The following is a 21529-nucleotide window of genomic DNA, read 5'->3' as shown; positions in this document are numbered from 1 at the left end:
CACAATGATTCCGCAGCGCTTTTCTGCACCCCCTTTCGCGAACCGAAAGGAAACACCTGAAAGCTCATTTCAGTCTTCGAGTTTCAGCGAAGACGTATATCAAAGTGAGAGAAATCTGCTTCCATCTCCCGGAAACTCATTTGCTAACTCTTCTTCTGGACCTTTTCTCGATTCGGCAAAAATGAGGCAACCAGAGATTGAAAATTACGGAAGAACAGATTTAAATAGCTTCACGGAGCCCGCTGGAAGAAATTTGAACCAATCTCCGAGTGGCGGATTTTTTGCACTGCCTTCAGATAATAGTTTAACGCAGCCTTCAAACTCAGGAAACTCATCTGATAGATATTTCAATGCACATTCAGATAATTATAACCATGCCGATAGTGGAAGTTATAATTATAATTACAATCATAACCAGGTTAAGCATGGAATCGGTAAACCAGAAGCCCCACAAGTGGTAGTACCTACAAAACCTCCGTTTCAGTCGAATTTGGGTAGTTTTTCCAAATCAAGTGGAAATAACAATGATTCCCAAAATATAACTACAGGTGTAAGAAATTCAAGTGTAAATCAGCGCGATTCTCAAAGTTGGAGTGGAAATAATTCAACTACATTTCATGCGCGAAATGATGTTGATATTGCCAGCCAAAATCAAAATAATCGCGCAGCTTCAGAAAACTTCCAGAAATTGTTCGACAAAATCCAAAATCGATACCAGCATCATCAATATCAAAGCAGTGGCGATTCATTTTTCGATTTGGACAGGTTCAAAAATACCGAAGATTCGGGAATGCGTCGAAATAACGATGATGCTTATGATAGAAGCACAAATAGTAGTTCCTATAGAAGAGATTCGATGGGAAGCGTGAGCAGTTGTTCTACGTCGGGATTTGGTCAGAGGTTTGGCCGAGATAGTTCTAGTGACTCTGGGTGTAACTCTGGAAGTGTGACAGGAATGTCGACAGGTGTTTCTGATTTCAGCCAAGGGTACGTTTTTCTGAAAATTATGCTTCAAATTATGATTTATTTGTCGTTTGCCCCAGGAATCGATTCACGACTATTTCTAATTTAATCCTTGTAAACCGATTAAAATTTAAAATGATAACAAATGTATAATTTTGGACTAAACATAAATACTGTAATTAACGTGTTCTGTCAAAATAGCAAAAATGAAATAGCTTTCTTGTAAAGCCTCCCTGATGACGCCGTATGGTGTTTCTAAGCTACGTTTGGGTAATAAGAATTGCAAGCTGCACCATTTTAAGTATTTTCACTGTTTCAACTGTTAAAACAAGCTCCTGTCCTCTCGTAAATTAGTTGCCTTAGTAGATCACATGCGAAGTGGAGCTTCGCATCACTTGCGATACATCAAACATAGAATAGAAAGTTTTTGTAGTACTTTTTTCTGTCGGCTAGATTGCCATGCTGTGTTTAATGTATCGAAAGTGGTGTGAAGCTCATCTCTGTGATTTACCAAAGCAACTATTTGAGAAGTGGTGTTCATTAAAGATATTTGAACTTTTTCATCGTTTTCCATTCAATGATCACTATGATTGGATCATCCTGTACTAACTGCAGGATAATCTTGTGATTGGATAATCCTGTTTGTAGTCGGCTGTTTTATTCTGACATCATGAAGTTTACTCAATTTATTTCAGAGGTAAATCGAACGTCCACAGCAGATTGTCATTGACCACCACCAAGAATCACAACCAGGCCAATCAGAACCAAGAAATCCAGGCACTCAATACTGGCGTGTACCTGGACCCGTTCAACTGTGACTTGTACGTGACAGTGTCGAATAACGGATTGTCAGCTTATGATTTGGGATCGAAAGGGTTCCAGAATTTGTGGGGAGGCATTATGGCCACACATGGACTTGTTTCTGGAAAGGTATGTTGTCGAGTGAATTGTTATTAATAGATTGAAGCCTAGTTATTTTTTTGTAAGTTCTTTTTTCTATTTGATTTGATAAAATTGATGAAATTACGGCGAATGAAGCACTGTAGAACTTCAAGGATCAAGAATTTAAACGATCAAGCAAAATATAAGTATAAAATTACGAAGATAGCTGTGAACGTAGCACAAAGTTGCGACCACAATAATTAAATAGTTAATTTCAATTTGTGTGTCTTTTTCTGTTCGTCGTAGTATAAGCGGGTCTGAACGAAGCCGAGAATTAATATATATTCGATAGTGATAGCAAATTAGGCTTAATCAACCACAGGTTTCTTCGAAAATTTAATCGAAGAACCTAAAAAATTCGGCGATATTTAACAATAGATGGCAGATCGAACTGATCTAACTCAGCTGAGAAAAAAAAGTTGGCTCCCGCCGGGACCCGAACCGAAGCGTCTGTGCCGGTAGTGAGATGCATGAGTCTTGAATTTCGAGGAGACGAGTTTAGAACTAAAGTCATAACCGAGCATTATCAGTTCGACAGCAGTTGTCTTGAATGTGTGCCTCAAAATAATGCTAAATATTAAGAATTCTGAGTTGATCAATAAATTTTCCATTCTTGAAAGCGTGCAGACTTGCTAGTTTCGTAGCTAACACAGCGACCTAGTACCCTCAGGTCCGGGTTCGACTGCCGTCGGGAATATGCTTTACTGCCAGTAAATCTAGCCCATATTGTGTATTATGTCACTAAAAACTCTTCTAAAATTGATTCAAATTTTCTGCAAAACATTTTTGATACCTTTTCAATTCCACATGGCGTTTAAAGCTCCAAAAACTGGAGTGAAAGTTAAGTGGAGTAAAGTTAATGTTCGCAGAGTAGGTAAAAGCTTATTGCCCTTAATAATCGTGCTCGCTCATATTATTAGCCTGACGGAATTGTCTAACCGGCTTCTCCTGACACTGTTTTTTTGGAAGTTTGTTCATATCATTCGAATCACGACTGTAAAGGTTTTAATATCACTTGACGGATTGACGGATCTACTTAACAATCTCTCCCCCCCCCTATTGTACCTATTAAAGAATCTACCCCCTTTCTTGAAAGGGGGGGAGATTGTTAAGTAGATCCCACCTGACCAATTCCGATGGCTTTTTTGGTACTTAGTTTTGTGTGGAAAAAAGTTCGGAATTGTAAAGTTTGAGTATAAAATCTAACAATCGATGAACGCAAACTACGCAAAATCAGAATAAAAGGGCGATTATGAGTTTGTACGCTCAGGTTGTCAGCCGAGTCTTAGATTAGTAACCAAAAAACTTAAATAAGTCTTAAGTCTGAATTTAAAAGCACAACAGTGGTTAGCCTTATAGAGCTGAACAGCTAACATTTTGGTCCTTTCCTCGTGGATAAATAGTGTTCATTCAGTGTGGTTCTTTTTTCAGGCAGCTTTCGAAGTGTACCTTGAGGAAAACCTGCAGGTGGAGTTTGAAGAGAACGAGACCAAAGCAGGCGGAACTCCCCACGTCACAAGAGTTGGCTGGTCACAGGTAGTTTGACTATATGATACACAAATAAAGAGTGTTGCAAAAGTTTAGGCCTATTTCAGAACATTTTTGCAATGAATCTTAGTTCATTGGCCAAGTTATTGTAGTTTATTTGCCAAGTTATTATAGTTATTGTTTTTTTACTACATTTAAATGGTTCTTTAATCTATCTTATAAGCATATTGTAAACTGCGGGCCAATCCTTTTACACTGAAAACAATTGAAAAATTTAAGAAAGTGAAGAAAAATTGTCAATTTGCTGGTTTTCAAGTTTTTTGTGCATTGTTTACTGTGGTTCGGTTTTTTGCTACTTGTGCAGCAACTCACAACCCTTATTTCCTTATGATGTTAGTTTGAGTTCATAAGTACGATTGGTTCACAGTTTAGTCAAACAATTTGGGTAATTTTGCATGCTCTTTGCTCGCGTTGGTTTTCTCCAGCTGGATAGCTTTATTCAAAAAGTTTCATGTTCAGAAGACAAAGGAGAAAAAATCGATTTTCGGTCTTTTTGGTTTAAAAAATAATAATTTTTTTGTGGTTTGCTTCCGCTCATCGACAGTTTTCGAACTTTCCGTTTGCTACAAAAAGTGTGATATGTAGAAGATTGAGAAAAAAGTCATTGTTTTTTCGGTATCCTTGCTCGAGTTCATTGCATGAATTCGTTAATTCAATAAAGTTCATTTAGTTCAAAATTGCTTGAGTTCTGTGAATCCTAAAAAGCTTTAATTTAGGATTTCACAGATTTGAATCTGGGAGAAGTGAAGGACAGTTGGGGCTACGGTGGCACGGGGAAAAAGAGCACAAAGAGGATATTCACTGATTACGGGGTCAAGTTCGCAGTTGGAGATGTTGTCACCTGCTATTTAGGTATGTGGCTTACACTTCCAATGGCTTGTATCTCTTAAGTACCTAAATTACATTAGTATAACGAAAACGCCTAAAGTATAAAGAAAAAATTCACGGTTTTTCCTCTGATATTGCGTAGGTTTATCACGGCCGTCTGCAATCTGAGATATATTGTTAGAGAATGACCATATAAATTTTTTCACCTGATTGTAGTTTTTTTATTTATTCGAAGAGAAGTTACAACGCTTATTACACTCGTCAGTTTGGAATTGCAAAAAAAGACCCCTATGTTGTCTAGCAAATGTATAAAGCGTTAGTTCAACGATTAAGTAGACAAGAATTTGTACCTGGTAGATGAATATCTAATTTGTCTTCGGTTTCAGACAAGAAAGCGCAAGGTGGCCACGGAGAGATCAGTTACGCAGTGAATGGCCAGTTCATGGGGATGGCCTTTGTGCTTAACAAGTGCGAAAAACCCCTCTTTCCCCACATAGCATCCAAGAACATGAAGTACTCTGTAAGTTAGATACGAATTCCCAAAAAAATACATTTAAGATAGTGTTACCCATTTGTCATTTAAATGATAGTGGCCATCTATGATTAGTTTGAACGTTGCCATTTGAAACCTTCGAATAGCTAGCAGAAATAATAGAAATAGAAGAAATTACTTCTTTTTTCAGGTAAATTTTGGGCTGGTACCTCCGGTCTTTGCCCTTCGGCCTGGATTTGAGATGATTGCCAGGTGTGGCGGGGAGCTGCAGCCAGCGTTTAAACCGGGAGAGTCGCCTGAAGATTACGAGTGGAACATGTTTGTTGGACTCCCGGCTGCCGGTGAGTAATACATTTGTACATTTGTGTAAAAAATTGTTTTCCATGATGCATATATTTTGTTTTTTTTTGGTCAGGAGATATTGTTCATTATTGTACATTTGAAATTGTACATTTGTAGTTTTCAAAAATGCAGTTAACAGGTATAGCAAAGGGTCATCTATTATATATTTAAATGCGGCGTTCACTATCTCGCCATGTTTAAGCTTTTTCAACGAATGATATTTTTCACGTTTTAGCTATATCGTACATTGCAATGGTTAAGAATTTTTTAAGAGTAGTGAACGTAGTGGGTACTCTTTTATAGGTCTTGCTGATTGTTGTCCAGGAAAAAGTCTTAAAATTTGTTCACGCTGAGTTTTGATTTTTCGCGGTTTGACTTTAAGCGGTGATTTTCCGTGCAGTTCTATTGTTAGAAGTCAGGCAAACTCCACTATCGAACAGCAAAGTTGTGAAGGTCACGAAAAACGTGATCGACTTTTATTTTTGAAAATGGAAATTAATTATCAGATTTCCCAGCGAAATAACAGTTTTGCCTATTGATCCAGTTTTCTCAAATTGAGTTATTTTTAACATAAAAGTGTCCATCATAAATTCTTCTGCAAATTCAAAGACCTTTAAGGCCATCTATTTTTTCTTCGAAATTCAAAAATTGAAGATTTTTGAAAAAACAAGTCTTTTTTCAGTTTCCTTGCGTTCATTACTCATGTCCAACTGTCAGTTGGCTATGTTTTCGATTTTCCAGTTTGATGTCACGGATTCTTTCATCAATTTTGAAATTAACAACCCAATGGTGGCATAATGAGGCTCTATCAGGGTACTCCCGGTAGTTGCAAATTTTGCATCTGAATATGACTGCTCAATTTCTTGTAATTTTCGAGAATGCGAATTTTGCCTCCAAATCTCACTTCTCAACTCATTGTAGTTTTCGAGATATGATGTTTTTTTTTTCAAAAATTTAGTTTTAGAGAAATTCAAAACTCTCAATCCTGCAGTTTAAAACTGTGAGGTACTCTAAGGAGTTGCGAACCTTGCTTCAAAAAATGACTGCTCAAATCCCTGTAGTTATCGAGATATGGCGTGTTTTTTTATGATTTCTTTTTAATTTTTTCAAAAAACCTAGATTTTTAAAATTTCAAAAAGTTCGAAATTCTCAACCTTGTAGTTTTGAACTGCGAAGGTGCTCTCACCAGCTGGAAGTTGCAAACTTTGCATTCAAATGCGACCGTTCATTTTCTTTCATTTCCCGAGATGTGACGTTTTTATGTCTTTTTTTAGAATTTTTCCAAGAAATTTTTAGACTTTTATGATTTTTAAAAAATTTAAGTAAAAAAAAACTTGAAAAAATTTTTTTGAAAAAATTTGAAATACCATTCCTGTAATTGGGTGCTGTCAGTGTTTTCTCAAAGGATGTAGATCTTATTTCCATTATTTGTGGTTTTATAATTTGTTACACGCTAGTTTTTCTGTAAATTAAATTCCCCTCAGGTTAGAGTCATAAAGATTTAATGGTAATAAGCAACCGTGTTGAGACAGCTGTGGTTGTCCGTAAACAACAGATTGTTCTTAACAACTCGTATGTCGGTTCGTTCCCTTTTGGATAAACAGCGATAAACTTAATCTTAAAGAATATTTTCAGATGAAAAAGGGAACTGTCAATTTTAGAAAGGTTTTTCGACATAAATCTATAATCAATTGCAGTGTACAATTAAACGCGGGAGAAAAAAAGAAACCAGAAAAAATTTTAGTTTGAGAACTTGGCGGTTTCAATTTTTCAAAACTACTTCAGTTTTTTGTTGCTTATTTGATTTCATGTTCAGGGAAGACGACCTTCATTAAGGAGTTTGTGGCTCGACACCCTGAGAAGAAGTATGTGGTGTTGGGCACCAATGACATCATAGACAAGATGAGGGTGACAGGGTTAACTAGGAAGAACAACTACCACGGCAGATGGGAGGCACTGTTCGACAGGGCAAACGACATACTCAAAACTGTACGTTTTACATAGTATTCTGAGAACAGTTTGAGTATATGAGAGGGCTGTTTATAAACGTTGAACAAAACTAAGTATTTATTAAGAGTCAATAGACGTAGTGAATATTCTTATATAGGTCTTGGTAATTTTTGTTTTTTTTAGGAAAGAAACTTAAAATGTGTTCACGCTCAAATTTGATTTTTCTCGGTTTGACTTTTTTCATTTTTCTTTCAGTTCAATTCGTTTTCTTTAATAAAGTCATTAAGTATAAAGGAACAAAAAAATCTGAGCGACTTCTTATTTCGAAAGTGGATTTTAATTTTCAGATCTCCCAGTGGGATAAAAAGTTTTTCATTGATAGGGTTTTTCAAATTGAGTTAAATTAAAAAAAAAAGTGTCAGTCATAATTTTTTTAAGTTCAAACAGCTTTAAGGCCATATATTTCTTACTTTTAAATTTGACACTTGAACTGAAACGGTCGTTTGGCTATGTTTGCAAAGTGCAGCTTTGTCTCTGTGTATCAAAATTGCAAACAAGGCTTTCTTTCGGGATTTCTTGAATGTGGTGTCCCACGGATCCATTTTGGGGCCTCTGCTGTTTCTTATATATAAACGACCTTCCAAAAGTCTGTAAATTTAGCAAAGTTTTTTTTTGCCGACGACACAAACGTCACTGGACTAAATTGCTTGGTTGAGAGTTTCAATCAAGACTTAGAAGCTATAAATAAATGGTTAATTTTGAATAAATTATCTCTAAATATGGACAAAACGGTGAAAATTGAAGGGTCATGCAAATATCTTCAGGTTTATGTAGATGCTAAATTATAATTTAATTCTCACAATATTTTCATACGATCCAAGCTTAGCAAACAATGTGGCATTGTTTCGAAAATGCGTCATTATGTTCCCAAAACTGTCATGATTGATTGTTATGGCTCTAATGTTAAGCCCATTTTGCAATATGGAATTTTAGTGTATGGTTGCACTTCCTACACAAACCTTTTACCCCTTTTTTATCCAAAAAAAATTATTCGATTTTTCTTTTTTCAAAAGAAAATATGAAAGCATTCGAAAAGTTTTTAATGATGAAAAGTTTTTAACAGTTCACGAGCTGCATGTGTATGAACTCCTCAAATTTGGTTTGCGATCAATAGCAGGACTACACTCTGAAACTTTTTTAAACGAGCTTTTTGTCTTTGATAAACCGTCGTATATGACCAGAAGGTCAAACTTTAATCTAATGAAAATTCCTAATTTCCAAAGCAAAATTCAAAGAGCTTCAATTAGTTACAGAGGAGCTAAGCTCTCTATTATACTTAGACAAAATTCCCTAATTCCAAAATTTTTTGATCAAGTTTCAAATTCAGATATTCAACGCATTGCCCACGAAATTCGGGATTCAACGCATTGCCCACGAAATTCGAAATTCGGGATGGCAGATGTGGAGTGCATGCTTGTTTGAAGTTTTTTCTAAGTGTATTTAAAAATGGTTTTCAATGCGTCTTCGGCGTTTTGAAGATCACACTTGGGCTTGTTCGCTGGTTACTGCCTTATGGGCTCAGTTGGATGTCTACTGACCGTTTAGCCCCCAATCAACTCTGCTGATGTTAGAGAGGCTTCAAGGGATGGGACACAGTTAGTAGAAGCAGTAACCGTAAAGGGAACAAGTTCAAGATTTGTTTTTGAAGCCGAATAGGGGTGCCTACGACTAGCGAGTTTGAGAAATTATGAGTGATGATTTTCAAGTAACTTCTTCTTTAATTTGGTTTTATACCGACTACGATTGAACAATCACTTTAAATATTGATACAGAGATTGGACCTCATGTCATTAACCTGTCTAGACAATGCCTTAAATCTGCTGCTTTATGTTTATTCAAACTTGAATATTTTTTCCAATATTTTCTTTTATGTTTTCAGATTTATATAATTTTCCTTGTCTTTGAAGATCACAAATTTGTCTTTCATTTGATAAAACGGGCAGCGCTGTGTAACCAAATTGGGTTCGTTAACTGTCCCTTCACTGTTTCTGGTGCTTCATGTTTAAATTCTCTTTGTATGCAAATTTACCATTAACAATGAGAAATAAATTCTTTCTTCTTTCTTTCTTTCTTTCAAATAAGGCCAGCTAATTGTCTTTTTATTTCCTTGTGCGACTCAAATTGTAATTTTTAATATTTGACCATGTAAATTAAAATTATTTTAATCAAAAACGATTGGAGCCGAAAAAGCGCAGTCAGATTCAGGGACGGGTCTAGGATTTTCTCGAGGGGGAGCTTCGGATTTTCAAAAATTTTTAGAAAATTTTGACGACCTTTTTTTAGGTCGACCAAATTGATTTTCTAAGCTCTCACAGAGCACTAAAAAGACTGTCTTGGTCAAATTTTCTGCGCCGCATACAAATTTTTGAAAAACAGGTCCCCTCAAAAAATAGTATATATACAGATTATTCAGGGCTTGCTCTGTCTTGTCTTTTTCAGTGCTTATTTTGTTTCAATACTTGTGGTATTCATATAGTTTTTACAGAAGCAGCGCTTGTGTTTTTTCCTTCTTAATTTTTAGCGTCAATGAGCGTAGTGAATACACTTGTATAAGTCTTGATTGTTCAATTCAATATCATTTGCTAAAACGATAGTAAATGACCGATTAAGCGCTCATTTCTCTGATGAGGTTATTTTAATAAAAATTATTTTTTTCTAGGATTCGAAGATATAAAGAAAACAAAAGATAAAAAAATATATTTTTAAAGAATCCTTTCTGAATTGGTTTTTTTAATCAGGGAAAACCAAAGTTTTTATAGCAGAATGTCTTTTCAGTTCTTCCGCTTCTCCCATCAAAAGCTGCGCAACTACATTGTGGATCAGACTAATGTGTATCAGTCGGCCAGGCTGAAGAAGAAGAAGTTCTACAAGGGGTCGGTTCTAATGATATTCGTTACGAATTTTGCGGTAAATGCTAAATTGGGACCAACTGTAATCTCCCCTAGCCTTGTGCTAAGTTTGAAAAAGAATTGAGTTTAAAATATGCCTTTCAAACAAACCCACTTAGGAAACTTTCTAACAAATTTTAGGATATGGGATGCCTTTTAGATATACTGATAATCAACTAAATGCATGTTAAAAAGGTTCAACTGTAGTTGCACGAAATACATAATTACGTTTTTCTGGATCTCTTTAACGATCCAGTCCCGTTTTGAAAAGGGGGAGATTCATTTCTAGGTAAAAAATGCAGACATGTTCAACCGTTAAAATTCAACACAAATTCAAATATTCAAAGAAAGACGTCAACTATATAACTGCAACAGAGCATAAAAAAAACAAACATTATTGTTCGAAACCAAGTCATTCTATATCCTCGACGTTTATCTATTATATATTTAAATGCGGGCTTCACTATCTCGCCATGTTTAAGCTTTTTCAACGTTTTTTTTTTGCATGTTTAAGCTATATCGTATATTGCAATGGTTAAGATTTATTTTTCGTTTTTCCAATTTGATTTTAGTGGTTATTTTACCGAGTTTAAATTAAGCAGCCCAATATCGAATTAGGGGTTGCGAATTTGGCCATATATTTAAATGCGGGCTTCACTATCTCGCCATGTTTAAGCTTTTTCAACGTTTTTTTTTGCATGTTTAAGCTATATCGTATATTGCAATGGTTAAGATTTATTTTTCGTTTTTCCAATTTGATTTTAGTGGTTATTTTACCGATTTTAAATTAAGCAGCCCAATATCGAATTACGGGTTGTGAATTTGGCCTCCATTTTTGAATGCCCGAATCATTTTAGTGAACGAGATAAGACGATTTTTGAGATTTTACCAAAACATTTCAGAAATTTCAAAAAACAAAATTTACAAAAGTTGAAGTTCCCAACCCTGTAGTTGGGTACTATCAGAGTACTATCAAGGATTGCGAGTCTTGCCTCCAAATATGACTGCTCAAATCCTTGTAGTTTTCGAGATATGACTTTTTTGTGATTTTTTCAAAAATTTTCAGAAAACTTAAATTATTATTATTTTTTTAAAACATGAAATTCCCAACCCTGTAGTTGGGTACTGTCAGAGTACTCCAAGGAATTACAAATCGTGCCTCCAAAATGACTGTTCAGATCCTTGTAGTTTTCGAGATATGACGTTTTTTGTGATTTTTTCAAAAAATCTTCAGAAAACTTATGGTAATTTTTTTTCGCAAAATGTGAAATTCCCAACCCTCTAGTTGGAACTTGTCAAAGTACTCTCAAAGATTGCGAATCTTGCCCCCAAATATGACTGCTCAATTCTTTGTAGTTTTCGAGATATGACATTTTTTATGATTTTTTCAAAAATTTTCAGAAAACTTAAATTATTATTTTTCAAAATTTGAAATTCCCAACTCTATAGTTCGGTGTTGTCAGGGTACTCTAAAGAGTTGCAAATCTTGCGACATGCTACTGCTTAACGCGACTGCTCAAATGCTTTTAGCTTCCAAGATGTGACCTTTTTTGATTTCTTCAAAATTTCTCAAAGAATTTATCTACAAAGAAATTCAAAAAATTTGAAACTACCAACTCGATGAAGATACAACTTCATTGTTAGCGTACACCCTGGCCTCTCAACTCTTGCCTCTTAATATGAATGCTCAAGTTCTTTTAGTTTCCGAGATAAGACGTTTTTTTCAATTTTTTGTTCGGGAAACTTAGGTTTAAAAAAATTCACAAAATGTTGAATTCCTAGCCCTATAGTAGGCTGCTCTCAGGGACTCTCAGTGGTTGCGAAACTGGCTTCCAAATTTCTCCAGAGGCCCATTATTTTTTCGAGATGACGCTTTTGAAATGGGAATTTAAAAGTTCGAAATTACCAACCCTGTAATTGGGTGCAGTCAGAGTACACTAAAAGTTTGCAGATGTTGTTTCCAATATATGCGGTTTTTCATGAGTTGTTGAAAAATTTCGAAGCACCGGAGGTGCGTTAAACGCTAGTTCTACCATCATTAAACGTGAGAACGTTATTATGCCCGGATGGTCATTTTGCTGCTTTTATGGCTGGGCTACTTTGATATTTTGCTTCATTTTCCGGAAACTTCATCTTCGTTTTGTAAATGACGGTTTTCGTCTGGACGTCTGAAAGTAGTTTGATGTTCAGTCAACAAATTTTTCAAGCTGTTTTTCCAGCCTGACATTTTCTGTTGGATTTAAGAAAGGTGAATACTTGTAAAGGCGTTTCGCTAGGAAACGAATCATTACTCAAGTTTGCCTCAGTTCAAGGTACGCCCGAAGATTTAATTCATATGCAGCAATTCAATTTCGTTTCGTCTTGGAGAAAACGCAAACAGTTCTTTCGTCATGCTGTCGCTTATAATGATATAGTGCGCAGCTCCAATATTTGGTGCTTTTGAAGCACAGAACGTCACATTTGGGCCACTTTGCGTCGCTGTGATACGGTTAGCGCGCTTTTATTTCAGAGCTGTGCCAAAAGATCTTGTTAGATTAATGTACCCAAACTGGTTCATAAAGATTTTCATTAGATTTACTTTAGCAGCCATAAACTCGATGTATTCTTTTTAGGCAATTGAAGAGTCTCTGCTTATTTTTTAAGTATATCCAAGTCAACCAATAACAAAGGCCAGTGTCTTCAAGCATACACGTAGTTTCTGTGGCAATAGTCTCCTCAACTCAGTATTTAGATTATGAGGGTAATGTAGCTATTGGCTTCAACAGGGAGACTAAACACTCTCTCATCTCTACATCAAACTTCTGATTATGGTTTCTCCAAAGGCGTTTGGTCTCTGTACACACTGCTATACGCTGTGGTGCTTTTAATTTCGCCAGCTTCAGGAAGTCTTCTCCATTTGATAGGCATTTCGTTAACTTCATGTCGAAAATGCGAACTTCCGTTTTGTTCAGTTCTTGAATGAGCAACTCTGTGAATTTGAATTTCATGTAGTCGAATGCTCCAAATGGCTTATTTGAACAAGGATAGCCGGTACTGCGCAAGTAGCACAGAATGTTCCGACCATAGTCTTAAAAATACAACAAAGTTTTTCTTAATATATTGTTTTTTTTTTCGGCGTGGTGTGATAAAACGAGCTGAACAAGAAACTGGAGATTAGGTACATTCGACAGTCATAGTCAAATAAATTAATTGAAAAACAATTTTTGTAGATAAATTACTTGAAAAACGTAAAAAATTTAGAAAAATTTATAAGTTTTTTGAGTTTTTGGACATTTTGATTACAAAAAGATGCTTAAATACTCACAGTAAACTAAGGTTAGTCAAGTAAAACGTTTAATTTTAAATTAAGCTATTGTAGGCTTTTAAGCAATCAATTTGAGACTGCGAGCTCGCTTTATTTGCTCGAAATATGACGAAAAAAATTTCAAACCGGTTTTTCTCGACAAGGGAATTTTTTTTTGAATTTTTTTAAAATGTGTTTCAAATCACGACTGTAAGAGCTGTTATATGATATACCATTCAACCGAGTCCGATGCTTGTTTGTGGTACCTGATTTTTTGAGTGGAAAAGAAACAGAAAAAAAACTAAAACACACCCGAATACAAAGTTCCTCCCCATTTCCAATGGTCGGAACAATAACGAAAGGTATCTATTCTACAGTATATTTAAACGCGGGCTTCACTACCTCGCCATGTTTAATTTTTTTTTCAACGTAGATTTTTTGCATCGATAACGAAAGAAGAAATTCTTGTAGTTTTCGAAATACGACGATTTTTGTGATTTTTCAAAAATTTTCTCAAAACAAAAAAATTCACATACTTTGAATTATTCAACTGCGTAGTTGGGTGCTGTCAGGGTACTTTCAGGGGTCGCAAATTGTGCCTTTAAAGTTTTGGCGGCTGCCATGGTACTCTGTGGTTTTGCAAATCTTGCCTTCAAATATGACTGCTGAAATCTTTTTAGTTTCCAAAATTTTATGTTTTTAACAATTTTCTAAGTTTTTCAAAAAAAAACAATTTTAGAAATCTTTACATAATTTCAAGTTCTCAACACTATGGTGTGGGGTGTTGTCAAGGTATTCCAGCAGGTTTATATCTGCACTCTAAAGCTGACTACTCAACAACTTTAAATTTTTTAGGTGGGACGTTTTTGATTTTTCAAAAATTTTGAAGTTGTCGACTCTTTGGTGGGGTGATGTCACTTACTACTAGGATTTATATAAGTGGCCTCCATCCTAATATTATTAGTCTTTTCTTTCTTTTGCGAAATCGATGTTCTTCATGATATTTCAAAAATTATCTTCAAATTAGGAATTAAACTAACAAAAAGAGTCTGATATTTTAAAAGGGATTACGCTGAATTTAACAATTAATGGCAGCAAATGATTTACGTACAGACAGTTAAGAAAATAAAGAACAAAGTTAAGCATGAATCTCATTTATGAATTTAGTGATTTTGCAAATGATTTGGTTTCTGTTTTTGTTTAATATGGAAAATTCACTTGTATGATGTCGACCATTTTATGGTTATTACTGAGTTATTTGAGAATTTTAGTTTAAAAATAATCTTTAATTTGAGTTTAGTTAATCATTCATTTTTTGAAATAAAAAGTGTTGTTGGATGCCCCTGTATATTGTTGTGGTTGCATTCATTTCGTTGTTTCTTTTCATATACTTTCTATAAAAGCACTTTTTACGTGCATCAATCTGTTTAAAGCACCGCTAGTAGTTATTTATAAGGGTGAGCAATTCGTTAGTTCAAGAGATCCCTTTTTCAGCTATCAGTGCAACTGCTACGTGGTGATGTGTGACCCAGCTGAACTGGAAAAGAGGACTGTCAAGACAGGAAGGGAGGATGGCAAATGGGTTCCAGTTAAGTCAGTGATGGAGATGAAGAAATTCTACAAACTACCGGACCAGAAGGTTGAGAACTGGACTAGTATTCACTACGTAGAGGAAGATGAACAAACGAGCAAGGTTAGTCTTAGGTTTCAAGGTCACTAAATTTGCTAATGTGAAGGGCTAATTTGAAATTTAGTTTCAAGGTTAGCTCAAGTTCTCAACAACAAATTTTGAAACAGTTTGAATGGCGAATTTGAAAATTAATTTTCAGCGCGCAAATGTAATTTTTGTTGCAGTTTTTACCCAAACTTATAGAGTGCCACGGTGTGACTTGATCAAAAGCTAAGTGAACAAAACTGCTCCTCATACAATAAAAAGCAACAGTTTAAGAGACGCTATCATGACAACAAAACAATGCTTAATGCAAAAAATAGATTTGCTGGTCAGTTTTACCGTTTTCTAAATAGAGCGTCAGAGCGATGCGAATTTTGGTATTTTTGTTTTAAACTGTAGCAATGAATAATTAAACGAAGTACGCTTTTAGGAGCCATTGAACGTCGTGATGATTTTTTCAGGAAAAGTCTTTAAATTTGTTGAGGCTCAACTTTACTTTTTCGTGGTTTGACTTTTGGTCTCTTTTTAAGTTTAAAAGGAATACAAAATCCAATATCGAACAGGATGAGTGCAAAGGTCACAAAAATGTGATCGATTTCAATTTTCAAAAATGAATTTTAATTATCAGATTTCGCAGCGAAATAAAAAATGTACCTTTTGATTTAGTGTTCTCAAATTGGGTCAATGTTATCTATAAAATGTCAGTTATAAATTGTTCTGGAAACTCACGGAGCTTTAAGGTCATCTAATTTTTTCTTTGATACTTGAAGGTTGAGATTTTTCGAAAAACAGGTCAGTTTTTATGCTGTTTTACTCTTCTCCAAATGTCTGTTGGCAATGGTTCGAAGTATCGATCACTTTTTGGTTTTAACTTCCTAAGATTTGTTCTGATATCAATGTACGCAAGTTATGTACAAAACTTCAATTGTGATATCACGTCAAATCTTTTTCAGTCATGATCCAGATTCTTACACGATTTTTCAAATGTGTGTTATGATTGATTTTCATGTTTTTGGGCTTTTTTTTCCAACTTAATTCCAATTTGAGTCCAATTGTTTCCAACCTAATTCGGAGTTTTGTGTTCAAGTTCTGTGGTGAGGGTTGTTTCAATAATTACATATAAAACAGAGTCAAAGGCTATGCTGAGGATTATAGTAGTCTACTAGTTTTTTTGTTCCGACTTTCGGAGATTATTTGCGCTGTGCTCTAGTTTTTTTTCACTGAAAAAGTTCTTGATAATTTTTAATAGCATTTTTTGTTAATATCCGAAAAGTTTTGATGTCCATGTACCACAACTAAACAAATAATACAACTGCAATCAGTTTTGTAAAGTTTTGGGGGTCTGTAAATTTACTTTTTTTATTATTTCATGGATCATTTCAGTTTGGCGAGTATTCGCTTAAGGCTCAACATAGGCGACTCGGAAATCTTTCCCATTGACATTTGGTTTTGATAATGCAATACAAGACAAAACATGCCAATTTAAACTTGTGGTGTGAAATTTTCAAAAAACCCTGATGTTTTAAAAAAAATTTTGCGAAAACTTGTTGCGACTTCATTGCACTTGGGGATTTACTATGGTGCGACTTGTTACTTCTTGATCTGGTTTCTGTCAACTCAATAAAGGGAGCAAAAGATTTTTTCGATGTTGCATTACCAAAAAAAAAACGTTTTTTTTGTATTTTATTTAGTAACTCCTGTGCGATAAAAACAGGTATTATAAAATTATATGGGATTTGGTTTTTAATTTTCTTGAGACGCGTTGAAAAAGTTTTTCACTTTTCGCAAAATTTCAAAGTTTTTTTTTTGAAACTGCACTGATTTTTGAATAAATGGTATCAATGGAAAGACCGGCTACTTCCCTGTGCGCTGCATAATCTTCTTGTCTCTTTTGTTTCTACCTTACTCCATTTTCTACGATCTTCAAAGTTTGCCATAGTGGAATCTTTGACCAATTTCAATCCAAACGATAGGTTGTGGGAATCTTCCGAGAAGTGACTACGCCCTACTTTTTGTAGAAAAAGGTATGGCCTTCAAAAAAATTCAAATTTTTGAACGTTTCTTTGCAAACTTTTTGACGTTTCCCGAAAACTAATCTGCAAGTTCTTGAATTTAGTGTTCAATCGAGAAAACGTTGTTTGTGAATTATTGCTGTATAAGTGACTACACCTCCCAGGTTTTGGGAGTGTTTCCTGCAGATGTAGCTTCGTAGAAAAAACCGTCACGAACTTTTGAGAAATCAAAATTTGGAGATTTCGATTATTTTCTCAAAAACTGCCCGGACAATTCTGAGGGTAATTGTTCATTTAAAAGAGCATGGTTCAATGATTTTCCTTGCATAAACGGGTGCTACCTAGTGTTTGCTAAAAATCCCGTATGACCATAAAAAAAACCATTTTTCGAAATTTTGATCGTTTTTCGGAAGTTTTTCTACTTTTCTTGTAAACGACCCAGCCTGATCTATTAGAGAGTTCAAGTGAAAGAACGGGTACGAGAAACCCGCCCTACATAAGTGGCTAAATCATTTTAAGTAGGAAACAACTAAGGTTCAGAATGGTGTCCAATTTTTGAAATTTTAAAAAATACGCGTTTCATCTCGCATCAGTACAACGTAATCTTAAAAATGTCAAACTGGTACCTCCAGCCCTAGTGATAAGTGGAGCAATTTCTGCGACTTGTTCAACTGTCCTTGTCTGTTTTAGAAACTGGTGACTGAGTACAACAAAGAAGCCAACCTGTTCTTTCAACAGAAACTCGACCAACTGCCAGAAAACAGAGAAATCCCCCATCCACGATACAAACGGATGATCGAAGACGACCCGAAAGGACTCAATTCCGAACCATCAGCGAAACGAAACCGACTGCAATCTTCAACAGAAAGTGACAATGATTACCAATTGAAATCGAGATATATTAACACAGAAAATAAGACAGTTGATCTTGCAAAATGCAACCCTTTCAAAGCAAAAACGGCGCCGCCTCTAATGCCACGGCGATTTGAGCCTAAGCAAGAAAACCCGAATGAAATTTCGAATTCAATTGGTTTACCTGCTGCTAAAAGTATTAGTAAGAGCAGTAATAATTATAACCAAAAACTGCATTTAACTCGATGGTCCCAAGAAGCGGAAATTAATAATTTTTCCGGGTCAAGTGGAAAAGATGTCAATAATGTATCTTCATTCCAGCAGTTTGGTTACAGTTTACACAAAGGTTCCGCTGCTAAAGATGTGCCACAAACGGAATTGTCATTTGTAAATAAAGATAATTTTGGGGTGTCGAAAGCTATGAATAGTTATCAAAGTTCGAATTACAAAATTTCGAACATTATCAGTAGTTCCCCAAATTACGTGCAGTCGAAAAATGGCTCGCTGAGTTCCCCAATAAAAACTGAAGTCTCGACATCCTTGCAGAATTCAAAAGAAGGAAGTTTCAAAAGACCTCATCCACCTCCACCCGTGGTGGTTAAATACAGTCAAACACAACAAAAAATGAGAGGGGACAACGTGCCTCTATTGAAACCAAATATCCAACCTTTCAAACCAAATATCCCGCCTTTTCAGCGACAAATGGGAATGAATTTGAACTCAGGGGTAAAACAGGAAGCCAATCAAATTTCTTTGTCGCCTGTGGTGAACTCATCTGCCCCGCCGTTTAGAGGAACCGCGAATAGTAGTTTCGATGGTTTGAGACCTGTTAGACCGACATTAAGAAAGCAATTAGCGCCTTTCAAGGCCAAATCTGAGAGGCAAGATAGTTGGTCAAGTGATGGATGGCTTTCATATGGCCACCAAAACGAAGCATCTTGCAGAAGACAAATTGATGGAGTTTATCGCCAAGAAGCTGACAATTATGAACAAGCGATTCAAAACGATAATCCGAATAGCGCAGAAATGCAATATGGTCAAATGAATTTAGGAAGTTCTCAACAGAATGATGTGAAATTTGGGAGTAGAACTGGAAGTTATGGGATGCCTACTGGCCAACTTATGCAACAATCAAGTACTTATAACCAAAGAAACTATCAATATGGGCAGGTAAATGATCAACTGTACCGAAAAAATGATCTTTTTCAGCAGCAAAATGTGCAAGTTGAGCAGGAAACTAATGCAGAATTTAGTGGACAGAAAAATATTCAACCCGGTCTGCTCTATTATCAATCGGCTCAACATTTTGACCAGCAATGCAATCAATTCGGAAGTGATCAAATTGTCCGGAAGTCGGAGGCATTTAGTCTAAATAATCAATCAACAAGTCAAAGCAGTGCTAATACGGCGATGCGCAAACAAAACTCAAGGTTCAATTCGTATGCTGACGAGTTCGCTCAAAATCCTGACGTTAGCAATGCTAGTCATAAAAGTATCGAAAGTACGTCACCAGGAAAGATGTCAAATCTGAAAAGAGGCTGTGATTTCGAAACAAACCTAGGCGAAGGACTAGGAATTGGAATCAAACTCGAACCAGAATTTTTAGACTAATAAATAGTTAAGATATAAGCATAAACTAATTGAACAAGATTGTTCATTATTATTGTAAAGATGGAATAATTTTTTTGATCCGTTTCTCAACGTTTCATTGTACATATGTTGATGATAATTTGACTTTCCTCTAATTTGTGTGCTTGTTTGAGGGAAACAAAAGTCACCGTCAGCCGTGAAAACGACAAATAACGGTACGACAAAAGTTATCTTTGCAAAGATTAAAAAACTAGGTTCGATCTAGTTAATAACAGCTGAAACTTTGTTTTTCGTTTTGCTAGCCTGGAAAATTGTAAATTGAATTAAGCAACTCGCCGCTCTAAATTAGTTTTAGAGGCAAATTCTTAAATAGTTTGGTTGCTTTCTAGAATTTGAACAAGACTGCTCGTGTCAGGGCGGAGCCCTGAATGTTTCGACTGCTTAAGGTCATGGGCAAGCGTTCGCCGTTAAAAATAATTGAATTTACAAACCTTTCGAAAGAAAGCAGTGAGATTTTTTTAAGATGCTATGTATGTAGAGCTCACAGTGATATATTTAGCATATAGCAAAGTTTTAAATAGTCCAAATAGCATGCCTAAGTTCAATTTGGAACGATGTCTAAGACGGATTAAATCTCTGTTTACGCGTTAAGAGCATGAAATATATCGCGTATCAATTAAAACAAATTGACAGTTTTAAACGCCCATGACCGTAAAAAAAGCAGGTGAAATATCGTGTTAAATTTTAGTTTAGAACAACAATACTTCTCGAATGATTTAAGAAATTCCGTTAAAACTCGATACTTAAAAAATCAACGAATCCTGTTTGAAAGTACCTTGATAGGATTTCCATTTAAAAGTGCTCTGGTTAATAAACAGCCATTTACCAAGGTTCTATGCTCATGGTTAAAACAACAAGACGCATGACTAGATTGTTTGAATTGTGAACTTTAAAAAAAAAACCAATTATCAATTTTAAAAAGTCTAATTTTCAAATTAGGTGTATAATAAACGGAAATCTACGCTCTCCAGTAAGAAATTGCAAAGAAAAAGTGAGCATTTAAAAAACATTTTTGATGCATCAAGCTCGTGTTCCCTAATTTGCCTATTTTTCAAGGCAATCAGTAAAAATCTGTTGGTATTCTTAAGAGTCGATTAATGTAATTCAGATTTTAAACGGTCGTTATGAAGAAGAGTAATGAGCTTAGTTCGATTTTTTTGTTTTTCTTAGTAAACATTTAAAAGTTGTTTGCGCTCATTTTTGATTTTTCACGGTTTGACTTAACTTCTTTTTAAGCTCAGTGCATTTCCTTTGTTAAAAAGAGTGTAAACGGTACTAGCGAAAGTGTAAAGGTCTTGAAAAACGGGATTGACTTCTGGTTTCGAAAATATAATTTACTTATTACGAAAATGGAATTTGCTGGTTAAGAATATGGAATTTACGAAAATGGAATTCGGAATTTCGAAAATGGAATAAGAATTTCTAGCGAAATTAAAAATGTTTCCTGTTGATCAAAAAAGCACTAATCATTTATTGTTCGTGATATTCAAAGACCTTTAAGCGTATAAATTTTTGTCTATAAAAGTCAAAAGTCAGTTTTTGTTTCTATTTCCTAGCGTTCATTGCTCTTTTCCGAGTGTCAGTTGACAATTTTTTTTCTTTTTTTAAGTTTATTGTGTCATGCCATTATGCTAATTACAAAAAAAAGTGCTTTCATACTTAAAAATTTCATATGATAGCCCTTAGGCGTATGTGCTTTTTTTGAATTCAATCCAAGCTCATTAGCTAGAAGTTAAGCAAAATGCACTCCCCAATTATGAAAGTTGATTTTGTGTGAAAAAACGAGATCGGTGTCTAGTTTCGAAAGTGAAATTCAATTTTCAGACTTCTCAGTGGAAAAAAATCTTTTCCTAAAAATCCCAATTTCCCAAATTTGGTTAATTTTACCAAAAAAGTACTATTGATGCATTGCTCCTGAATTTCAAAGAGTTTATAGGTCGTATAATTGTTTGTTTGAAAATCGAAAATTGAAGTTTTTTTTCAAAAATGAGTAATTTAGTTGCTTTGCGTCCATTGACTCTTTTCCAATTATCCGTTGGCTCTGTT

The 21529-nt window shown here is 35.1% G+C and overlaps 1 protein-coding gene across 2 annotated transcripts; it reads left to right on the top strand.

Annotated features, from left to right (window-relative positions):
• On the top strand, positions 1–19611 carry LOC134855425 (uncharacterized). Of its 2 annotated transcripts, XM_063871951.1 has the most exons (10): positions 1–987; positions 1659–1893; positions 3337–3441; positions 4170–4305; positions 4668–4801; positions 4965–5115; positions 6933–7105; positions 9902–9999; positions 14792–14990; positions 17672–19611. In XM_063871951.1, the coding sequence occupies exons 1-10, from the start codon at positions 5–7 to the stop codon at positions 19442–19444; spliced, it is 3987 nt and encodes a 1328-aa protein (XP_063728021.1). In that variant the 5' UTR covers positions 1–4; the 3' UTR covers positions 19445–19611. The 2 variants fall into 2 exon arrangements, with proteins under 2 accessions (XP_063728021.1, XP_063728022.1); XM_063871952.1 differs by lacking the exon at positions 17672–19611 and having other exon boundaries at positions 9902–10033; positions 14792–14944.
• Positions 19612–21529: the final 1918 nt, after the last annotated feature.

This window comes from Symsagittifera roscoffensis, chromosome 10 (genome assembly GCF_963678635.1).
Source record: "Symsagittifera roscoffensis chromosome 10, txSymRosc1.1, whole genome shotgun sequence".
Taxonomy (NCBI): Eukaryota; Metazoa; Xenacoelomorpha; order Acoela; family Convolutidae; genus Symsagittifera; species Symsagittifera roscoffensis.
The sequence above is the reverse complement of the archived record's forward strand: the minus strand, read 5'-3'. Positions and strand labels throughout refer to the sequence as shown.